A 21,986-nucleotide genomic window follows, 5' to 3' on the forward strand; every position below is an offset into this window, starting at 1 on the left:
ATGTTAGAGTGTATTCACTGTTGCAGTCCTGGTTTCCTTCCCTCCATTCCTCTTGTGTCTCTTTCTCCTTACAAGGAAATTTTGGTATTTACTTTCTGATGGTGGTGTTCCTCCACCATAACCTAGCTCCTTATTGGGGGCTCCTGACAGGGCAAGAAAAAACTGATGTAATAGCATCAGCTGCCTGTTTTTATACCACTGATGACCTGACGTCAGTCCTGGAGCGACAGCAACCGGCGCAGAAATACTAAGCCTCTTGTATTCGGGCCGATTGAGGGCTGCACCTGGCAACATAACCCAAATATGATGACTTGGCAACAGTGAATACACTCGAACATCTACATTTATGGTAAGTGTACACAACTGTACTTAAGATTTCTCTAACCTTTGCAAGAAGAGTATCTGAGTTCCAAGCTCCTATGATGGATTGCCTTCTCATTTTTCAAGGAGACTGGGTTTCCTTGTAAACAAACACATTTTGTTTACCTATAGGTGATATCAGAGTGTTATTATCCATATCCCTGTGTTTATTCTTGATTCCCTAAATGACTGCTCTGGTACTATCTTGACGGAACAAAATCGTTCAGACTTTCCAATCAGTTCATTTTTTGTGAAGTTAAAAGGGGACAACCTGTGTCAAAGCAGTCCGTTTCCAAATGGTTGTCTTGAGCTGTTGCCTTTTGTTATTCCCACATGGAAAAACTATTCCAGGCAGGGTCAATGCACATTATTATACTAGTGCCTTGGCTTCATCTATGGCTTTTTGGAAAGGGTTGGACTCCCAAGTATTCCAAAAGCAGCAAGTTGGTTCTCTGTAAATACATTTACAAAACACCACAAGCTAGATTCATTCTCCAGATCTTGGTCAGGCTTTGCTGGAGCCATTCTCCTGGGGCTCCAGGACCCTTCTTTCACCACCCAGTTGTTCTAAACTATAGTAATCTACCGGTATAGCTTAGGCTATTGCAGCAGTCTTTAATGTGTAAAACATAGTGCAATTGTGTAAGTAACTTACCATAACTATAGATGTTTGATCAGTGCGGCAGCAGCCCTCCCTCCCTTCATCCTCCCTCCATTCTCCTCGATTTTTATGCCAAGTTGTGGGCATTTATTTTTGTTGTTCCAAGCAATCTCTTCTCAAGACTCATCCTCCCCTTCTCTGTTGGCATGAAAGCTCTGAAGGGCTTGATGCCCAGACCTGTCAGTCAGCTCAGTTCAAGCAGACTGGGCAACATGAAAGGTACTTTTTGGAAGCTGGCAGGCTGTTGTGTATGCAGGATATAACCTAAATAGCGTAGACTATTGCAGCAGTGGTCATTTGAACATCTACTGTTATGGTAACTGTACTTTCTGCATTTAAGAAAAATTCATCGTAAAAGCATTTGCAAACTGTATATTTATTTATTTATTTTACATTTGTTAACCGGGAGAGTCCGACTGGATACATGTCCATTTTCAGCGGAGGCCCGGGGAGAAAAGCTCCAGGTACATAACAGACATATGAACATTGTTAATGCAAAAAAGGAAGATAGTTGAGTTCTAAATACAATATGAAGATGCATCACATCTTGGGAAAAAAATAACAGCAGCATATAAAAAAAACATAGGTCAGTTACAAAGGCGAGGTGCCTTGTTAAAAAGCGGTTAAGGATAGTGAGGTAAAAGAAGGGTAAATGATAGTGGTTAATCAGGTTTGGAACAGGGACATTGCCAGAGAGTATTGAGATGGGGTTTAAGCTTTTTTTTGAATTGTAGGAGTGAAGGTTCTGAGGTGAGCATGGTCGGTAGGGAGTTCCACATTTTACCTACAAAGTTTGAGAATAGAGAATCCCCAGCAGAATTATTGGCTTTGGTAGTTTGAGCTAAGAAGTTATTGGAGGAGCATAAAGATTGCAGGTTAATGTAGGGGTGAATGATGTTTTTCAGAGCTGGTATTTTCTCTGGGTGATACAGTATCTGGTGAGCCGTTTTGAGTTGGTTGAAATGGAGTTGGCTGGAAAACTCTAACCACCCTAGTTGCTTCAAGTTAGTGCAGTGGTGCGTTCTAAAGGTGGAATTTGTGGCAAATCTAGCTATGTGATTGTAACAAGAAGCAAGTTTAAGGGTTGTCTTGTTTAGGTTTGTAAAAAGGGGGGAGGCATAGAAAAGAGTTGATAGTAGGTGTGTGCTGGCAATTGTAATTTTAGCGTGAGGAGTGAGAAAGTGTTTTACTTTATAGAGAGAGCCAAGCTTTTTATTGACGGTTTTGATGGTTAGATTGAAATGGGTGTCAAATTTAAGGGAGTTATCAATGGTAACTCCTAATAGCTTTGTGTGAGCTTCTGGTGATGTAGTGATTCCATTGGAGGATGTAATAGAGAAGGTGGGGGGAAGAGTCTTGTTAGTGGGTGAGAAAGTAAGTAGTTTTGTTTTGTTGGGGTTGAGAACTAGTTGACTTGAGAACCATTTTTCTATTAGGTTGAAGATGTCTTGGGTTGAAGCAGTGAGGTCTGCCAGGTTGGAGGCAGTGCTGATGATAGTCGAATCATCTGCATATTGAATGCATGTGGCATGGGGGGTGATTGTGGGCAGGTCATTAACAAAGATGGTGAAGAGAAGAGGGCCAAGAATAGATCCTTGGGGAACTCCAAGTGCAACAGGTAGGCATGTGGATAATTTGTCCTGCCATAGAACAGCCTGTTGCCTATTGAACAGGTAGGATTGGAACCATTTCAGCGTGGAATTGCTGAGTGATAGTTTTTTTTAATGTATGGAGGAGTTGAATGTGGTTCACCATATCAAAGGCCTTGGAGAGGTCTAAGAAAAGAGCAGATAGTTTATTATTGTTTCTTAAGTTATTGATGGTATTAGAAAAGGATAGTAGGGCTGATGTGGTACTGTGATTTGGCCTGAAGCCATGTTGGGAGTTGGCTAGAATTTTATTTTTGGTGAGGTGTTCCATCAGTTGTTTGTGGACACACTTTTCCATAATTTTGGCCAGGGGTGAGAGTATAGCTATAGGTCTGTAGTTGGTTAGCTCTAGTGAGCTACCACCTTTATGGAGAGGAATAATATGGGACATTTTCCATATGGAGGGGATGAAGGCTTCTGACAAGGTACGGTTTATGATTATGGAGACGGGATAGGAAATGGCCTCAGCTGCTTTTTGCAGAAACTCAGCTGGGAGAAGGTCAGCTGCTAGCTTAGTGGGTTTTAGTTTTTAAGAAGAGATGTTATAGAGGATATGGGTACTGGATCGAAGGTAAATAGATGATCTGATGTAGTTGTAGTATTCTGCTGGTTGTTTGTTTGAATTGTGTGGCCAGGGATTGTATAGATGTTCTTCATCTCACATTGCTGCAGTCCTTACACTTGGGTAGTCCGCTGTCCTCGGTCGGCCCGAATATCAAAGTATAAGGCTGACATCGGTCAGGCGCATTTGACTGACATCAGGACGCCAGGTTACAAATGCGCATGACCGACGTCATATCCTCAGTCTTTTTTGCCGCATGGTCCGATGCAGAAGCAGCATTGCAAGTGCCGGTTGGCGTTCTGAGATTTTTCGATTTAGAAGTTTCAGACCGAGTTCATAGTTGGCTAAGTACCCCGTTGGGGAATATTTTAGTTTTTTCTTGCCTCAGTCATTTACCGGATGTCAGAAAAAGTTAATAATTGCATTTCTTGTGGGAAACAGATACCGCATAGAGATTATCATACTTTGTGTATTCCTTGCTTAGGGCCTGAGCACGACGTTGTTGGCTGTCGCTCTTGTGCTAGATTTAATAAACGCACTATAAAGAGAAGGTTGGATTGTGCAAGGTTAGTCTTTGGGAAGCGGTGCAACTATAAAATGCCGTCGGATGCTCCGACGCCCGCTTCTTCGAAGAAGCGCAAGGACAAGGCAGTTAAGCCTAGGCTAGAGGACCCGTCTGTAACGGACACCGGTTCTTTAGAGGTGTCGGTGGAGCCGGTGGCTCCACCGGAGGTTTCTTTGTGTTCCCAGGGTGAGACCTTATTATTGCAAGATGTGGCCTCTCAGGAGACAAGTCAGGCTGCGGGGGCTTCTCAGGTTACTATACTCCCCTCCCTTCCTAAGGTGGCTAGGCCCTCTCCTTCTGTTTCTAAGGCTTCTCCCAGGGGCAGGCCAGGTTTAGCTTCAGTTGGTGTTACCCCTAGCTCTTCAGGTACTGTGCCCAAGAAGCATATGCTTAAAATGGCAGAAGATTTGATTACTTTGATTAGGGGTTCTATGCCCCCTCCTGATAAGAGACCTAGGGTGGAGCCTGAGCTGGGGGGGTTGAGCAGGCTTCAGATGTTTGAGTCTTGGCTGAAGACTTGCAGGAGTACTCTCCTTATTCTGATTCTGATGTGGATGATTCTACTCCTTCTGCTACTCCTCCTGAGGATTTTTCTTTTCAGAAACTCTTCATTCCATGAGGGAGCATTTTAAGTGGGAAGGTCAGGACTTCTCTGATTCCAGGAAAAGGCTTAGGGAATTTCTGTTTTTACCCCAGCATAGGCCTTTGGCTATACCTCCTGTTTTGGATGTAGTGGAGGATGTTTTTACAGAGGCTTCTCTTAATCCTGATTCTTTGCCTCCTGCTCCTGTTAAGCCGGATAGGTATTATAGGGTGCCTGAAGCTCATAAGTATCTTTTTAAGAGTCCTAGGGCAGACCCAGAAACTGTTAGCCAGGGGCCTAAAGGTGTTAAGGCTTCTGTTGTTAAAAATCCGGTTCCTGCAGACAAGGAGGCTAGGGCCTTGGATAGATGGGGAAAGAAAGTCTATACTACTTCCACTCTTGCTATGAGGGCTCTGAATTGCCAGTTTCACATGTTGAAATACCAAAACTATCTCCTTTCACGATTGAAGTCTAAGGTTGATGCTCTGGCAGTAGGTATTGATTGTAAAGAGTTGCAAGATTTAGTGCATGTTTCTGAACAGGTGGGTAAGCATTCTTTGCAATGTGGTTTTGATGCTGTACAGGCCTCGTCTAGGGTGGCTGCCACTGGGTCAGTTCTTCGCAGGCACGCCTGGCTGAGGGATCAGAATTTGTCTGAACATGTTAAAACAAGGATTTTAGATGCTCCTTTACAATCTGACGTGTTGTTTGGTCCTCCTGTTGAGACAGTTTTAAAGAAAATGGAAGACAAGGCTAAGTCTATGCAGACTGTTAAAGATTTTTTGCAGGTCCAGCCTCCAAAGTTTAGTAAAAATTGGCCTACTAAAGGGTGGACGTATCCTTCTTATGATTCCCAGTCTAGGGGTAGATCTAGACGTGGTAAGGGCAGTGCTCAGGGCTCTTTCAGGCCTAGAACAGGGAGTTCTCCTGCACAGGCTTCGGGTGAGGGCAGGGGTCAGTCCTTTCGTAAGCAGACCCAATGACCTACCTTTTCAGCTGCCAGAGCCTGCTCGTCTGGCAGCACCTTTGGGAGGAAGGTTGGCACTTTTCAAAGAAAATTGGAGTTTAATTACCCAGGACAGATGGGTATTGGATATCATACACCACGGCTACAGGTTTTATTTCCATACCTTGCCTCCTTTCAAAGGCATGCCAGACGTTCCTCCTCAACAAAGAATAGAGGCTCACAAACAGGTTTCTCTGTTGCTCCAACTAGGGCCATACAGCCGGTCCCTCTGCCAGAAGTGGGCCTAGGATTTTATTCTCGCCTGTTCCTAGTACCAAAGAAGGGGAACACGTGGAGACCAATTTTGGATTTATCTATCCTCAACACTTATCTGGACATTCCCAAGTTCAAAATGTTGACGTTGCAGCAGCTTTTACCTCTGCTGGGCAAAGATCATTGGATGGTAACTTTGGATCTCAAGGAGGCTTACCTTCATGTTCCTATCAGACTAAGTTGCAGAAAGTATCTGCTTCGAGCTGGGACTTCTCACTATCAGTTCTCTGCATTGCCCTTTGGCTTATCTACTGCCCAGAGTGTTCACGAAAGTTCTGGCTCCAGTGATAGCTTTCTTCAGACTAAAAGGAATACAGATCTATCCTTATTTGGACGACTGCCTAATTCTGGCTCAAGGAAGGGAAGAGCTTCTTCATCATTTGGAATATGTGATAGCAGTGCTAAGATGCCTAGGGTATTCTGTGAACGAAATAAAGTCCAGTCTAGTACCCTCTCAAGACATGTGCTTTCTGGGTGTGAGACTGAATACAGCATCCCAGATGGCCTTTTTAACCCCGGACAAACAAAAGAGTCTATCCCTTTACTTCCATCAACTCTCTCATCAGTCCGGGCTGACTGCAAGGACAGTCCTTCAAGCCTTAGGGTTCATGGCATCTTGTATTCTGGTGCTTCCCAATGCCAAACTGCATATGAGGAAGCTACAATGGTATCTCAAAAATGTATGGACACAGCACTGCCAGGATCTCGACACTGTCATTCAAATAATACCTTGCATTCAAAAGGAATTTTTGTGGTGGGCTCAGGAATGTCACCTAAACAAGGGACTCTCTGTGACCCGGCCAGAGGCGAGTCAGATTTTAACGACAGATGCCTCAGACAAAGCTTGGGCAGCTCATCTAAATGGTAAGTGGATACAAAACAGGTGGCCTGTCAGACTACAACATCTACATATCAACATGAAGGAGATGTTAGCAGTCCAGTTTGCATTAATAGCTTTCAAGGAATTACTTCTTCCAGGACAGGTGTTGATTCTAACAGACAACACAACTGTCATGTGGTACATCAACAAGCAAGGGGAACGCATTCTTATCCTCTATGCAGGCAAGCAATGATTTTGTGGGAGACTGCTCTCTGTTTACAGCTCAATCTTCAGGCAAGGTTTCTGCCAGGAGCACAGAACTCCTTAGCAGATGTGTTGAGCAGACGAATTATGGATCCCCACGAGTGGAAATTGGATCCTCATGTATTTCAGAAATTGACAGTGTCATGGGGAACTCCAGACATAGATCTGTTCGCTTCTCCACTAAACCATCAGCTGCCAAAGTTTTGCACAAAAAGGTTTCATCCCACAGCTTGGAGAGTGGATGCTCTTTCTTTCAATTGGAACAATCTCCATGTGTATGCCTTTCCACCTCTGCCTCTCCTCCCGAAGGTACTTCTAAAGGTCAGACAGGACAAGCCAAGGATGATTTTAATAGCTCCGGATTGGCCTCGACAGCACTGGTACCCATTACTGAGAAGTCTGGTACGGAAGCCTCCATGGCCTTTGCCTTCGATTCCACACCTGTTGTCGCAGGAGGACAGCCATTTGCTAAATGTCAAGCTTCACTCTCTGCACCTAACAGCCTGGCATATTCTGTTTTGAACCATAGTGGGCCTCCACTTCCTCAGCAAGTTTTGAATGTTATTTTGGAAGCTAGAAGGCCTAGTACAAGGAAAGTGTACGCAGACAAATGGAAGAGATTTTTATTTTGGAGTGCAGCAAAAGATTTTGATGTTTCTGAGCCTAATTTGTGTGTGGCTCTTCAATATCTTACTGAGTTACTAGACAAAGGTTTGTCTTTCTCTTCTATTAAAGTTCATGCTGCAGCAATTTCAGCTCACTATGATTGTGACCCACCATTGTTTTCTCATCCTTTGTTCAAGCAATTTCTTAGAGGGGCAAAGAATATAAGACCCCCACGAAGAGCTCCTACTCCTGCTTGGGATCTCAATTTTGTGTTGGAGAAACTCACTCTACAACCTTTTGAGCCTGCAGCTACTGCTGAGTTGAAATATTTATCATGGAAGACTGCTTTTTTGTTGGCCATTACCTCTGCAAGAAGGGTTTCTGAATTACAGGCCCTTATGGCGGTTGAGCCTTTCTTGATTTTCCATAAGGATAGGGTATCATTACGTACTAATCCTTCCTTTATGCCTAAGGTGGTTTCTAGTGTGGCTTTAAACCAAACTATTCATTTGCCTACTTTTTATGCAAATCCCCAAAATAAAGGGGAAAAGATTTTGCACACTTTAGATGTTCACAGGCAGTTGCGTTATTATTTGGACAGAACTAAAGGGTTCAGGCAGTCTCAGCAGTTGTTTGTTTCTTTTGCTTTGAGTTCTCAGGGCAAACCTGTGTCAAAACAAACTATTTCTAAGTGGATTGGGTTTTGCATTGCTTTCTGTTATTCCCATCATGGCAAGGAGATTCCAGCTGGGATTAGGCCTCATTCCACTAGGGCTACTGCCACTTCAACAGCTTTTTGAGGGGTGGCAACCAAGGATATTTTGGAGGCAGCTACTTGGAGTTCTGTGCATACTTTCTCTAGGCATTATCACCTGCCACTTTACTCTAAGTCCAGGGCTGGTTTTGCCACTGCTGTTTTGCAGGGCATTTTGGCAGCTCCTGCTTCCTTGTAGTTAGCCATCCTCCCTTACCTCTGCTTTGGGATTCTACCCAAGTGTAAGGACTGCAGCAATGTGAGATGAAGAACATAGTACAGTTTTGTACCTACCATAAATGTAGATGTTCAAGATCCACATTGCTGCAGTCCAATTTACCTCCCTCCTTCCCTCTGTAGTTAGAGGTGGTTGTGTGGGTTGGGTTGTACATATTGTATATATTGTATATATTGTACATATAGTTAGTGCAAGGGTGGTTGGTTGGTGGTTTGCTGTCTTTTGGTTTTGACCTTTATTTTTAGGGTCTTCTGACATCTGGGGCAAGAAAAGACTGAGGATATGACGTCGGTCATGCGCATTTGTACCCTGACGTCCTGATGTCAGTCAAATGCGCCCTGACCGACGTCAGCCTTATACTTTGATATTCGGGCCGACCGAGGACAGCGGACTACCCAAGTGTAAGGACTGCAGCAATGTGGATCTTCGAACATCTACATTTATGGTAGGTACAAAACTGTACTTTTCTGTGAAGAAACTATTGAATGCGTTAGCAATGTTTACAGGGCACTGTTGTTTGCAAGTTGTTGGAGTGGGGGTGGTTGCCTGGCCTGGGTGCAGGAGCTTGTTTAAGCCTGCCCAGAATTTTTGTGGATTATTAAGGTGTTTGTGTTGGAGGTGGAGGAAGAAGTTTTTTTTATCATTTAAGATCATTCTTTTAGTTTAATTTCTAAGTTGCGGAAGGTTTGGTGGGAGTGTGGGTCTTTAGAGGTACATGTGACCCATATCTTGTTTCTAGATAGGATTTTGGATTTTGTTTCCTTAGAGAGCCATGGTGCGGTTTTGGTTTTAGTTCTAATGGACCGTATTGGAGCATGGGAATCTAGAATCTTGAGGAAGGTGGTGTTGAAGTAGATAACTGCCTCTTCAAGAGGAAGAGACTTGAGTATTGTCCAGTTGTGGGCTTTAAGTTCAGTTTGAAAAATGGGCGTTGAATTTATTATTGTTCCTGATTTTTTTTATGGTTGTAAGAAGGGGGTGATTTTCTTGAATTTGATAACATAGGTGAGTAAGTGATCACTCATGTCCTCTGGGTGAGTACCTGCTGAGTACTGGTCAGGATCTTTATTAGTAAGGATCCAGTCCAGGATGCTGTCTTTGTTTTGGGGTTTACCTAGTCTGGTAGGAGTGGATATGAGCTGAGAAAAGCCATGTAGATTTATGCTGCTAGATGGGGAGCTAGATGAGAAAGAATTCCAATCGATGTTGAAGTCACCTAACACTATGGATTCCTGGGGTGAGTTTGAGTTAACCAGTGGAGAAAGTCCTCTAAGGTTTTGTTATTATTGTTGCCTGGGGATGTAAATACATGCTATATTTATGCTTTTATGTTTGTTTGGTTGAAGTTTTACAAGTAGAATTTCGCATTGTTTGTTAGGAGGGGTTGTGGAGAGGCAAGGGAGATTTGTAATGTATTTTTGTAGAGTATGGCTACACCGCCACCTTTACGAGTTATTCGGTCTGCTCTTAGTATATCATACCCTAGTGGGATTATCTGTGTGTCTTTCGTACTTGGTTTAAGCCAGGTTTCTGTGAGACATAGTAGGTCTGGGGAACAAGTAGCTAAAAGGGCATGTAGGTTGTGAATCTTATTGTTTACACTTCTGATGTTTAGATGACAGGTCAGAAGAGAGTTAAAGGGTCTAGAGTTTAGATTGAGAAGTGGAGGGGAGGATAGGGTAGAATTAGAATTGAGTGGAGGGGAAGGGGGTTGGGGTGGATATCACCATCTGTGGCTAGTCTGTGATTCAGAGTGGTAATGAATTTGAGGGCTTTGAGTAGAAGTTTGTAGTAATGTTTATCATTTGGCCTAATATTGGTAGGTTTGATAATTACATAGCGTTCGAGTTCTAACAAGGAGGGTGAGTAGGGAAGTTGAGTCATGGCCTCTGTTGTTAATTATGGGGGAGGGGTTGGTTTGGTAGCCTGGGTGGTGGAAGCCTATGTAAGACCAGGTTTCATATAGGGTAGCTAGGTAAGGGACAAGTAGGAGGAAAAGAGTTAGTATGATAAGCTTCCTGGGTGGTGTCATATTCTGTTTGATCTTAGAGGGTAGTGAGGTACAGGAAGTTAGTGGACAGTAGGGGAGTGGTTTGAGGTTATAAAAGCACGAGTACTGGGGGTGGGAATAGGGGCAGGGCGGAGCGAGCACGAGCGGACAGTGCTCGCAGAGCGGGGTTTACTCTAAGACACTAGAGCCCAGGTTTCAAGATGTAACTCCTGAATAATTAACTTGCAGGTGAGTAATCTCGTCTAAACAAACATCAGGTTCAATTCCTATGCTTTGGGAGCTTGTTTTAAAATTTTATAGCTGTTTGCCTTAGTTTTAGAGTGTGTTCTGTAGTTTAAGTGGAGTATATGCAAACAAGCTTGGATTTTTTGTTTGGGTAAGCCTAGGGAGATTCGTGCTAGTGCTGAGGACCCTTAAATAATACTTTACTTTAAAGTCTATACTAAAATGACCAGATAATGACCTGTTTTGTTTTTACAGGTTGTGGGCAATAGTAGAGTAGTCGCTCGAAAAGGGCGAAGTTCTTTTCTGCCTCACGCTGTGCAGGGGAAGACCTGGGAGGGATAGAGAGAGAGCTTGATTTCAGAGGCAGTCAGAAGCAGCTGTGTAGCTTAAACAACATTAGACTACCTGAGGAAATCCTAAACTATGTAGTAAAATCTTTACATATAGCATAAATCACTATAACACATTAGCATTTTACTGCAACAGTGCCTTATGACTGAGAGTCAAAGAATGTTGAATATCCTGCTTCTCAAAACATATACAGAAGGCTCTCAATTTTCACTCTAATGAACAGCCCTGCAAAGAGCTTGTCATACTAAAGTCTGGTTACCAAACACATTTAGCTTTAGAGACACAACCTATGCCTATTGTGATCTGTCCGGAGGCAGTGGTTGTGGATATTGGTACTGAAATCTGATGTTTTTCCATAATTTTTGGTAAAATTTCCTAACTTTTTGTAAATGTTTCCCATTTTCTAGTGTTCCTGCAGGATTGCTGAAATTGTCTGATTTTTCTTTTGCTCCATGTTTATGTATGTGTAATTAGCAAAGGTGGTGGAGGGGGGCACATCAAGTAGTGTAGCTTGTTACTTTTAAAGTGCACTTTATTTGTTGAAGTGTTGGGGCCATCACTGCCCGGGTTTCATACTCTGGATAGGAACTTGAGATCAAGGAGGATGAAAACTGAGTAATACTGTTGATCTCATGCCATGAGTACATCATTAAAAATCTATGTGTCATCTTCAAAGTCAGGAAAGAAATAGGTTCTTGAAGTTAGGTTCCTTTAATCAGAAATCAAGTTGTGCATCTACCAGCTTCTTGGGAACCTTATGAGGAAATGAAATTTTAGAGATAGGATGTAACTTTTACCATTACTGGTGAGGTCCATTGAAGGTATTTAAAGAATCAAGTCACCAAAGATGCCCGATTTTGGAGGACATGACTGTCTTAAACGTGACAGGACTGTGATCTAGACTAGATGTGATGAGCCTGGTTAGGCAAGATTCTGGACCGCACATTGTTTGCTTATCATTTTTACTTTTATACCTGTTTACTGTGAAGTCACTGCCACGATCCCCATCACCCATTCTTTTCTCTTTGTGGGACAAGAGCATAGCCAAGGAGTCTGTCATTCAGTCAGTGATTGGAGGGTTTTATTTATATGCAGATGGTTGCCATTGCAGCTCTCCATTTGTGTGGCACAAAGCATGTCTAGAGGGCTGTGATTAAATAGTGTTTCTAGTGGTTCTGATAGGTAGTGCTTCATTCTATTTAGGAGGCATCCTGGGATATTATTGAGCCCATTGATGTGGTGGTATTCTTGGCTTTGGAGAGCATGTTGAGGACCTGCTGTTTAATGGTAGTTTGGAGGGCATACCACTCAACTCTACAGATTTTCACAGAATGCCCAGAGTTTTGCCTTATATTTTCGTCCATTTTTCATAAAATTGTTTTCTGGCAAGTTAGTGGCAAATCATTAAAGACTGGATTTAGAAAATGAGACATTTGAGTTTCAGACTTCATACCCTTCAGAAAATTCATGCTAATGCAAAACATGCTATTCTATCACCTTTCTAAGTTTGTAAGAGCGATATTAAAAAATGTTCCCTATTTTTGGGCTTTTGTCCCACTTTAATTCATGGCTTTGTCCAGATTTCTTGCTCTGAGGTTGAGAGGTATGTTTTTTTTTGAGGGGGGGGGGGCTGGGAAACAAGGTAAAACTGGAGTTTAATTTGTTGGCCAGTAGACTTGCTATTTCTCTCAGCTCATATTTGGTGGTTCCATTCAAAATTAGTTTTGCACATTGTTGTGTACTGTTTTTGAGATTGCAGGCATAGCTAAAGAAAGCCGTAGGATTGTCCTTAGTATGGGAGGATATATTTACCTCATGTTTGGCTTTGGTGGACTCTTGTCTTCTGAATTGCCTGTTTAGATTGATGAGAGAAACTTTTTCATAAACATTGCACTTCCTTATTTTTGCCTTGACTTTCTTCCTTTTGTTGTGTAATCTTTTTATGTTGGGATTCCCACAGAGTGATTTTTTTTTTTTGTTGGTGTGTTTCTGCTTATTCCTGATGAGCACAGCTGTCTCTGTGCATCTGTTGAGATGCTAGTACAAGGTCTCAGTTCCGCATTGTCAACAGTGTTCTCAGGGCTTTTATTGTGTGTGTGTGTGTGTGGGGGGGGGGGGGGGGATTTTGCCAGGTTATCACTTAATAGTAGGAAGTTTGCCTTAGAATATCTCCAAAATGTTCCAAGATTGGCAAGGGTCCCGGGTTTTGTTATTTTAGAAGACAGCCTTATGATTTGACTTCATCAGAGAGGACATTACGAGGTGAGGGGTAGTGTTCCCTCATGTCGGTGAGAATCCATAACCACCGTGTTCTTGCGCATAGTAGATGTATGAACTGTTTGCTCCAAAGTGTCTCTCTTGACGAAGTCCAAGAATCTCTGGGCCTGCACATTTGGAGTGGTGTATGATTCCCAGTTTATAGTGGGGGTACTTAGTCACCAGTGAATGTTATTGGGTTGAATGGTGAGTGACTCCATTAAGTTTAACTATGTGTTATGGGTTTTCTGAGTCAGAGGGGAAATATTGTACTTTGCCTGTGGTGATTTGGACATGGATAAACTCAAGCATGTTGTACTTTGTCCTCCTGCGAAATGATGCTTCTATTTCAGCAACAGATTTCGAGACTACATAGGAAATAACCTTTCATGGCCACCAGGTGAACTGCTGCTGCAGACAAGTTATGGAACAAACTTTCCTAATAAGATTGTGGTATATTCCAAATAAAAATATCTGAGTGTCATCTCTATATAAAAAAAAAAAGGATGTAACTAGTCTTGCAGCCATGGCATAAGCTAAGGAGTTATCTCAATCAGAATATAACCTTGCTGTTATCCCCTGCTTTACTATCCATGCTTTGTAGGTGCTACTGCACGTTGCCATATCTGTGGTGCAGTTTTGTTTCTTCAGTTTCATTTTAGAGAATACTTTTTTTTGTATTACTTTCTGCTGTTTGTTTCAGCGCTTGTGATGCTATGGTACATATCATAGCAAACAGTACAGAAATTTCTTTTCAGTGTATTTTGATCTATTTTTGCTTAATTAGAAGTTAAGTGCTTTTGCCTGTGTTGCATATGTGTATATCTGTATAATATGGGTGTGTACATGTATGCGTATATCTGTCCATATATTGTTTCCTGTATTTGTTGGTGTGTGTGTGTTCTGTAACTAGTAGTACTTTTATTTTGGTGAGTTTTTTCTGGGGTTTCCCTGGTGGGAACTTAAATTTGCCAAATGAAATCGATGGATACATAGGCAGGTAAACTCAATGACGTGAAATTCACCCTTTGACAATGCTGGAAGACGTTTGTTTTGTAGAAAGCAAGGTGCTCATTTTCAACGTACTGCACTAGCTTCTTTTCAAAATGTACAGCTCTAGCACATTCTTGCGTAACTTTTTACTGGTTGCCAGCTGTAATGCTTGTTTTGCTGTTTTGCTACAGAGAGAGCAAGCAAGCTTTCCCCATTACTTATTTCCCTCAGTAGCAATGTTGGTAAACATGTTTGAGCAGTTAAGTTTTAAAGATGAAGTCCTTTTCACCTGCTTTATTCCTTCTTATTTTAGTACCGAGACACCACAACTGTTCACAGTGCTTCCTGAAAGGAGAACTGCAACTGTTGGTGGAGCCATGATGGGTTCAACACACGTTTATGAAATGACAACAGTAAGTGGATTGCAGTTGCCATTTTCTTTCTTCAGTGATGTTTGTTTGCTAGTAGGCATACTGTAAAAAGTAATCTTCCAATAGATGTCAGTTTTCATTTTTGTAGCAGTGTACATTTGAGCTGTCTTGCATAGCAGCAACCACAGCCATCTGTGTGAGAACTTTTAAATGGGTGATATCCTTAGGTGGCACCGTTAACTTCCACACACTGTTTCATTAGTTATTCAGTAGTTTTATATCTTTGTATTCCACGTGCATGCAATCTGGGAAATATTCAGTTTTGTTTTGCTTTTAAATTGTCACTTATCAGCATTCTTTTGTATGTAATGCGTTTTTTTTGCTGTTTTACAGTCTTTTGGTTCACTATTTTATTGCCACTGAACCAAAATGTAGTTTGTTGTCACTGATGATCATTTAGTTTATCTACTGTTACCTGCCATTGATTCGGATACATCATGGTTTGAATTATCTTTTATTTTAGTTAAATTTTAGGGAATTTTTAAAATGTCTGTATTCAGCCAGTCTAACCAACTCTGTTGGAACACAAACTTTACTAACGCATCCTAGAGGTACAAACATTTGTTTGGTTTTATTAACACCTTTATTGAATTATCACTTAAGACCTAGACAAGCTTACATTTATATAAAAGACGACAAACCATATTAATATGTTCACATATATTTTTTAGACTATTATATGTCCAGCATTACATAAATTGCTGAATTCCTGTCTTTTCATAAACCTCACTCCTCCGTCAAATCATTATTCTGCATGTATTGATGTCCTTCTATTCCACTGTTGCAGTATTCAACTAGCGGGTTTACCCTTCTTCCTTCCAGTCTCATCTGGCCAAGTTTCCAAAGTTTTTCAGTCTCAGTAGGTGCGTCAGACGTCTGCCATGGCTGCTGAAGTGTGGGCCATAAAAGTGACATCTGCACGCACCATCCCTCAGAACTTTTCAGCTGCCAGTCGTACGCCAAGTGCTCCTGTTGTTCGCGGACGTCGGATCTCAAATTTTCAGATAAGTACCCCATTGGGGAGCTCTTCAGTCATACAGTTTAAATTATAGCTTGTTTATGTCATCCAGAAAGGGCTAGTGTAACTGTGGTCAGCAGATTCTCCACAAAGACGCACACGACCAGTGTCTCTCTTGTTTGGGTAAGGAACACGACTACGAAAACTGTACAGTCAGTAAGTCATTTGTCCCTAAGACCTTGCGTTGTCATCTTCAGGCCTTGAACCTGTATTTAGAAAATCAGAGACTAAAGCAAATAACATTGGGGATGGAGGCCACGCAAGACATCCCGTGTGAACCGCCGAAGAAGCCCAAGACCCTGCAGACTACTTCTTCAGCTACACCTCTACAACCTCAGCCTGTGGCCCAAATAGGCCTGGTCGAGGACGTGGCATCTGCCAGCAGTGATATAGCGGGTACCTTAGAGGATGCCACACAATCAAGAGCAGAAGTCACGTTCATAGATGTAGATGCCGGGGGGGGGGGGGGGGACCAGTGTTCACTCCGGGTTTGTCGGATTCTGCCTCTGCCATCCCTGCTCCTACACTGAAGCCTCTGGCTACCCGGACACCTGAAAGGCCCCTTAAGAAAAAACAGAAATCGAAACATCTGTCCCTGCTGAACAGCCTACCAACTGGCAAGTTTTTAGCCAGAATCTGTTTAATGCCTTCATGGCTCTTAGGCCGGAGACTACCACCACCCCCAGTTCTGTGCCTCCCCTCCTCAGCCCTAGGCCTGTTATCCCTGGAAGTAGGCCTGAACAGTTGGAAGAGGAAAAGTTCTCTGACTCTTCAGAAGACTCCCTCTCTTACTCCTCACAGATTTCCTCCCCCTGGGTTATGGATCCCCAGAGGAAGGCTCTATTGAACCAGATTCCCCTGTGGAAGATTTAATCTTTGGGGAAACTATCAATAAAATGAGGGATTATTTCAAATGGGAATCTTCAGATATGACTGAAGTACAGAAAATATTTTATGGCTTGATCCAAATGGACACTCCTAGTCCAACTGCAATCCCTTCTATTCACCCAGCCTTATTGGTGCCTCTGCTTCCATAAACCTAGATTCACAACCTCCAGCCCCTCGCAGGGCTGACAGACTTACAAAGTACCTCAGACAGAGACATTCTTGGTTAAACGTCCTCCAGCTGATCCAGCTACACTCTCCATTTCGACTGATAGGCCTTCCAAGCTCCTTCCTACTACTACCATTTTCCCTGCTGATAAGGACAGCAAGACCGTGGAGAGGTTGGGGAAGAAAATATATACTGCTTCCACCTTGTCCTTCAGAGCAACTAATTACCAAATGCATATTACTAAATATTCACTAGCACTTCTAGACAAGGTATGTAAGGAACTAATTGACATCCCAGAATGTGCAGCAAAAACCTCCTCGTCTTCCCTGCTCGCCCTTACTGCTGAGGTCAATAAACATTTTCTGAGATACAGCTATGATGCTATTGATGACTCAGCCAGGTCAGCTGCATCAGCTTCTGCACTCAGAAGGGAGTCATGGCTGTGCCTTCAACTGTTCCCTGACGACTTTAAGGCAAAGCTCATTGATGCTCCCTTAGATCAGACAGCCCTGTTTGGTGAAAAAGTGGCTTAACTCTCACGTCCTTACAACAAAAAGGCAAGGAATTACAGGACCTTTAACATCTGTTAGTCTTACCTGTTCCCAAGTTTCATAGAAGTTATACTTCTAAGATTCAATTTATCAGGAAAGCCTCTAGGCCCTTGGACGACTCCAGGCCCAGAAAACCCACAAGAAGACCTGCCAGAACATCTCCTTCCACAAACCAAAGGCCTCCCTTTCCCGATAGGGTAGGTCATGTCTGACTGCCTGCCAAGCCACTACCTACCTCCCCTCATCCCTTCCCCTACCAGACCGTGTCTCTCACTGTCTCCCTGCCTGGGAACAAATCACCTCAGACAAATGGGTTCTGTCCATCCTAAGGGACAGGTACTTCATGACTTGGATATGTCCACCTATAAAACTAGGAATGCCCCAGCCATCCCCAAGTCAGCTTCCCCTTCTGGGTCAGGTTCTACAAACCCTCTTAGATCAGGGCACTATAGAATGCATGCCCTCAGAATCAAAAAGAAAAGGCTTTTACTCAAGAATTTTTCTGGTGTCCAGAAAGGACTGACCTTGGAGGCCCAGTTTAGACCTCTCACGCCTAAATCCTTTCCTCAAGGTACCTACTTTCAGGATGCTCATCCTGCCTACTCTCCTTCTGCCCCACGGATTCATGACAACCATGGACATTAAGGATGCCTACCTCCATATCCCTATCAAACCCACCTTCAGAAAATACATGAGATTCCCAGTTCCAGTTCTGTGCATTACCCTTTGGGTTGTCTCCTGCCCCCAGGGTATTCACAAAGTGTCTGGCTCCAGTCAATGTGTACTGTCGAACCCAAGGAATCCATATCTTCCCCTGCTTTAGACTATCTACTAATTCAGGCAGTAGATCAGAACACCCTATGCCTTCACACCAGGACTCTTGTACAACTCCTGGAGTCCTTAGGATTCCTGATAAACTTCCCGAAATCCAATCTGGAACAAACACAGGACATAGTCTTCTTGGGCTTCAGAATTCGGACAGGTATCATGAAGGCATTCCTATCTCCAGAAAAGGTGGTTTCCCTGTTCCCGTACCCATTGGCTGCCCTTCAGGCATCTCACCTGACTGCAAGGCAGTTTCTGAGACTTCTAGGCTACATGGCAGCTACCATCCCCATGCTACCCCTTGCAAAACTGCAGTGCTACCTGACGTCGGTCTGGACCCAGCACACTCTCACTCTCTAGAGTTCAAGATCCCCTTACGTCCATGCTTAATGAAATAACTGAGATGGTGTGTGACCCAGGTATCCCACAACCCAGGGCTTCCTCTTCGGATCCAGATTCCCTCTCAGATGATACACACAGATGCCTCAGATCTAGTGTGGGGAGCCACAGTAGGACAAATGAAAGTGCAAGGTTTGTGGACAGACGGACACAAACTAGACCACATAAATGTCAGAGAAATGAGAGCGATCCTTCTAGCTCTCCAAGCCTTCCACCCCTTCCTAGAGCAAGGCACCCTCAAGATATACACAGACAACACCACTGTCCTGTGGTATAGCAATAAACAGGGAGGGACAAGAGCCTACCTCCTATGCAGGCTAGCTCTTCAGGTATGGGAACTGGCCACCTCACAGGGCATCACCCGACAGGCAGCCTACATTCCCTCTCTTCACAACACTCCGACAGTCTCCTAAGCAGAACCAGGTCGAACAACCACAAATGGATGCTTCAGAGGACACCTTCCTGAATCTGGTCCACAGGTGGGGTACACCTCAGATAGACCTGTTCACCTCCTCCATAAACAGGCAACTCCCGGGCTACTGCTCTAGGACTCATGACCCCAAGACACTGGCAACAGATGCCTTCTCAATAACCTGGAAAGGGAAATGCTTGTATGCATTCCCTCCCTTTCCCGTGATACATAAGGTACTGCTGAAGATTCAGCAGGTCTCTCCAAAAAACTTGTTGGTGACTCCCTACTGGCCAAGACAGCCCTCTTCTCCTTTTGTCCAAGGGCAATCATCACAAGTTACTCCCCTCAGTGGACTTAATCACACACAGCACAAGGGGACTTAGATACACCCACAGTGGTAGTCTCTACAGCTCACTTTGTGTCTAATAGGATTCTGATCCTCTTTAGATGCCTGTATAACGAGGGCATGCTCAATGTCCTGCAGGAGGCCTGGAAACCCAACACAAGGAAATCCTACACTGCTAAATGGAAAAGGTTTTCTGTTTGGTGTCACAAAAGGCAGTTGGATCCACTGCAAAGCGATATGCCTCTAATCCGGTCTTACCTGTGGGAACTGACGCAGACAGGACTCGCTTACTCATCTCTGAAAGCACACTTGTCTGCGATTTCTGCCTGATTCCAGGATCTCCTGGTTATTTTTCTTGTTATAGGCTCCCTAAGTTTCGCAATGAACATTTCTACTTTCTGTTGACTAAGTCTTTGTGATAAAAGTTTTTGTGCTCTAGAGTTGTCAAAAAAGGTTGCTCAACAGCAGTCTTTCTAAATGCATGCATATTATCCAGATACTCCCTTATTTTTCTCTTTAGCACTGTGTAGTTGTGCCCCTTGTTCTGTGGGATTCCCTTTGTTCTCAAATACTTTACCCTTTGTCAGCCCCTTTTAATAATTCTGGTTACTTCTTAACCATACCTCTTTCTTATTTCTAAGTCGTATTTAAACTCCTTTTCTTTATCCACCACTAGCTGTAACTTGAAGAAATTCTATCTTCCCAATACCCTCGAATACCCACCACCCATTCTCCTCTTTTAACAAGAAATAGGGAGTGATAGTGTCTCTCATTTTACTTCATTACCCTGCAATTTTATATTGGTTGTTATTGGCGCATGATCTGAAATCATTAATTGATGTGTCAAAGCTTTCCATTACATGCATATGTTTCTATGAAATGTAATTTGTCTAGTCTAGGCCCAGTTAACATTGGTGGATAATATGCATATTCAGTCTGGTTCCTGCTACTGATTTTGCATCTTCCATACCAATATTTTCAAATACTCTTCCTTGTAGGTCCCCCAGGTAGCATCCCCCACTGTTGCAAATCAAGTTCCAGTCCCTCTATCTTAAGTAATATTCTGCCGAGTTGATTATTTCTCCCAAATTTCTTAAGTCCATATATCAGCACCCTTTAGTGGAATATAAGCACATATTCAGCATAGTCCTTTCTTGGACAGCAGCCCACGTCAAAAATCCACAATTTATTTTTCTTCTTCTATTACTGTGTTAGAGCTCTCCTGGCATTTAGAAGTACTCTCATTTTCCTTTGTCCCTGATATTCTGCTGAATATCCATCCTGAAATCCATTCTTCATCAAATTTGTAGCTCTCTTTCTTTTCCAAATGTCTGGTCTTAGGAGAGATTTGTTTCCACAGGAGCCTGGTGCCTCACTTCTTTTGTATATGGACCTCCTCCCATTTGCATTAGCAGGATAGCAAAATCTTGTATTTAAATTTTGGGATGTGAGACCGCATTGGCCAGCCTGTTATCCTTGAACTTTAACACTACTGATCACTGTGAGGACATAATCCTACGCCTTGTTAGAAGTTCGGCTAACCTGATGTAAATAAATATTACAGTAACCTGATCCAGTTGGACTGTTTCATTTTATTCACCACTGTGTTCCACTGCAAGTATTTGGTCGGTTGTATTGCTTCCATTCTGGAACCAAGTTCATTTCCCATCTTTTTCTGTTACTGTATTCATTTATTAGTCACCCTGTCCAGTTTTATGCCATGTGACAGTTTATCACCTTTTGTGTTGTGTGTACTGCCCACAGTTGTTCCTTTATGTACACAAATGTTATGATTTAATGTTGTATTGACTCCTTGAATCTGATGGTACAGATGTTCATGTTCCACTGTTTCCGTCCGGATTTCCCGCTGTAGAAGTTCGTTTGACTTGACTACCAGAGACATTTTTCCTTCGTCCAGGAGATGGGCAGATGCCTTAGCCAATGTCACTACTTTGCTGTATAAAGGAAGTGGGTTAGCGCCATTACCTCAGTTTGTTCTTGCCATCGCAGCCTGATGCAGACAAACAGTCAGTGTGCCGGTCGATGTCTTTCTATTCATATGCTGTAGCATTCATAACATGAGGGATGTCCACCTCCAACTGACTCGTACGTTCAGCCAGTATACCAAAGTCTAAATGCTACTGTAAGGTACGTGCAATGCCGCACATCAGTTAGCATACGTCGGCCATAAAGAGACATCTGGTATAAAGCGGACATCAGCAGGTATCTACCTCAGAACGTTTCTGCCTCTTGTCCCGGATTGGTTAGCTGTGGTCATCAGGCTACCATTTCTGTGCTCTCTTAGGATAAGCACCCCTGTGTGTTTTTTTTTTATTCCCTTTGGCTACTGTATTTTTGTAGTGAGTACATGTCTGCTAGGAAGGGCAAGTGTCAGTGTGGAAGGCAGATTCCATACAACGACTCCCACGAGGCTTTGTTTTAGCCTTGCCCAGCCCAGATCACAGTCACACCTCCTGCACTGTCTATAAGGCATTGTTCCAAAACCTTCCGTAGTCGCCCCACCTCCCTTAGGTTATACTTGGAAAATCAGTGCTTCATGCTTATCTCGAGATATGGACCGCCGACATCAGGCCCTTCAGATGAGCCGCCGCCACTCGTTAGCGGCAAGAAGCCTTGGCTCGACCCAACTGCTACTCCTCTATTTCGGGCGGTGTTCCTTCTGAGAACGAAGGCCCAGAGGTTGCTTTCAGAATCTGCAGATTCTCCCTTGATGGGTGCCACCATGGAAGCATCAAGGAGTCTGCAGGCATGT

At 43.2% G+C, this 21,986-nt stretch overlaps 1 protein-coding gene across 1 annotated transcript in view; it reads left to right on the forward strand.

Moving 5' to 3' along the window:
- The window catches only part of SF3B2 (splicing factor 3b subunit 2), a gene marked incomplete in the record, with an annotated part of 1,007,319 nt that overhangs the window by 939,786 nt on the left and 45,547 nt on the right, over positions 1-21,986 (forward strand). Inside the window, 1 exon segment of the mRNA XM_044075829.1 lies at positions 14,491-14,590. Within this exon segment, the coding sequence (XP_043931764.1) occupies positions 14,491-14,590 (100 nt within the window).

The sequence above is a fragment of the Protopterus annectens genome, chromosome 6.part1 (assembly GCF_019279795.1).
Source record: "Protopterus annectens isolate FY-2018-M chromosome 6.part1, PAN1.0, whole genome shotgun sequence".
NCBI classification, from domain to species: domain Eukaryota; kingdom Metazoa; phylum Chordata; order Ceratodontiformes; family Protopteridae; genus Protopterus; species Protopterus annectens.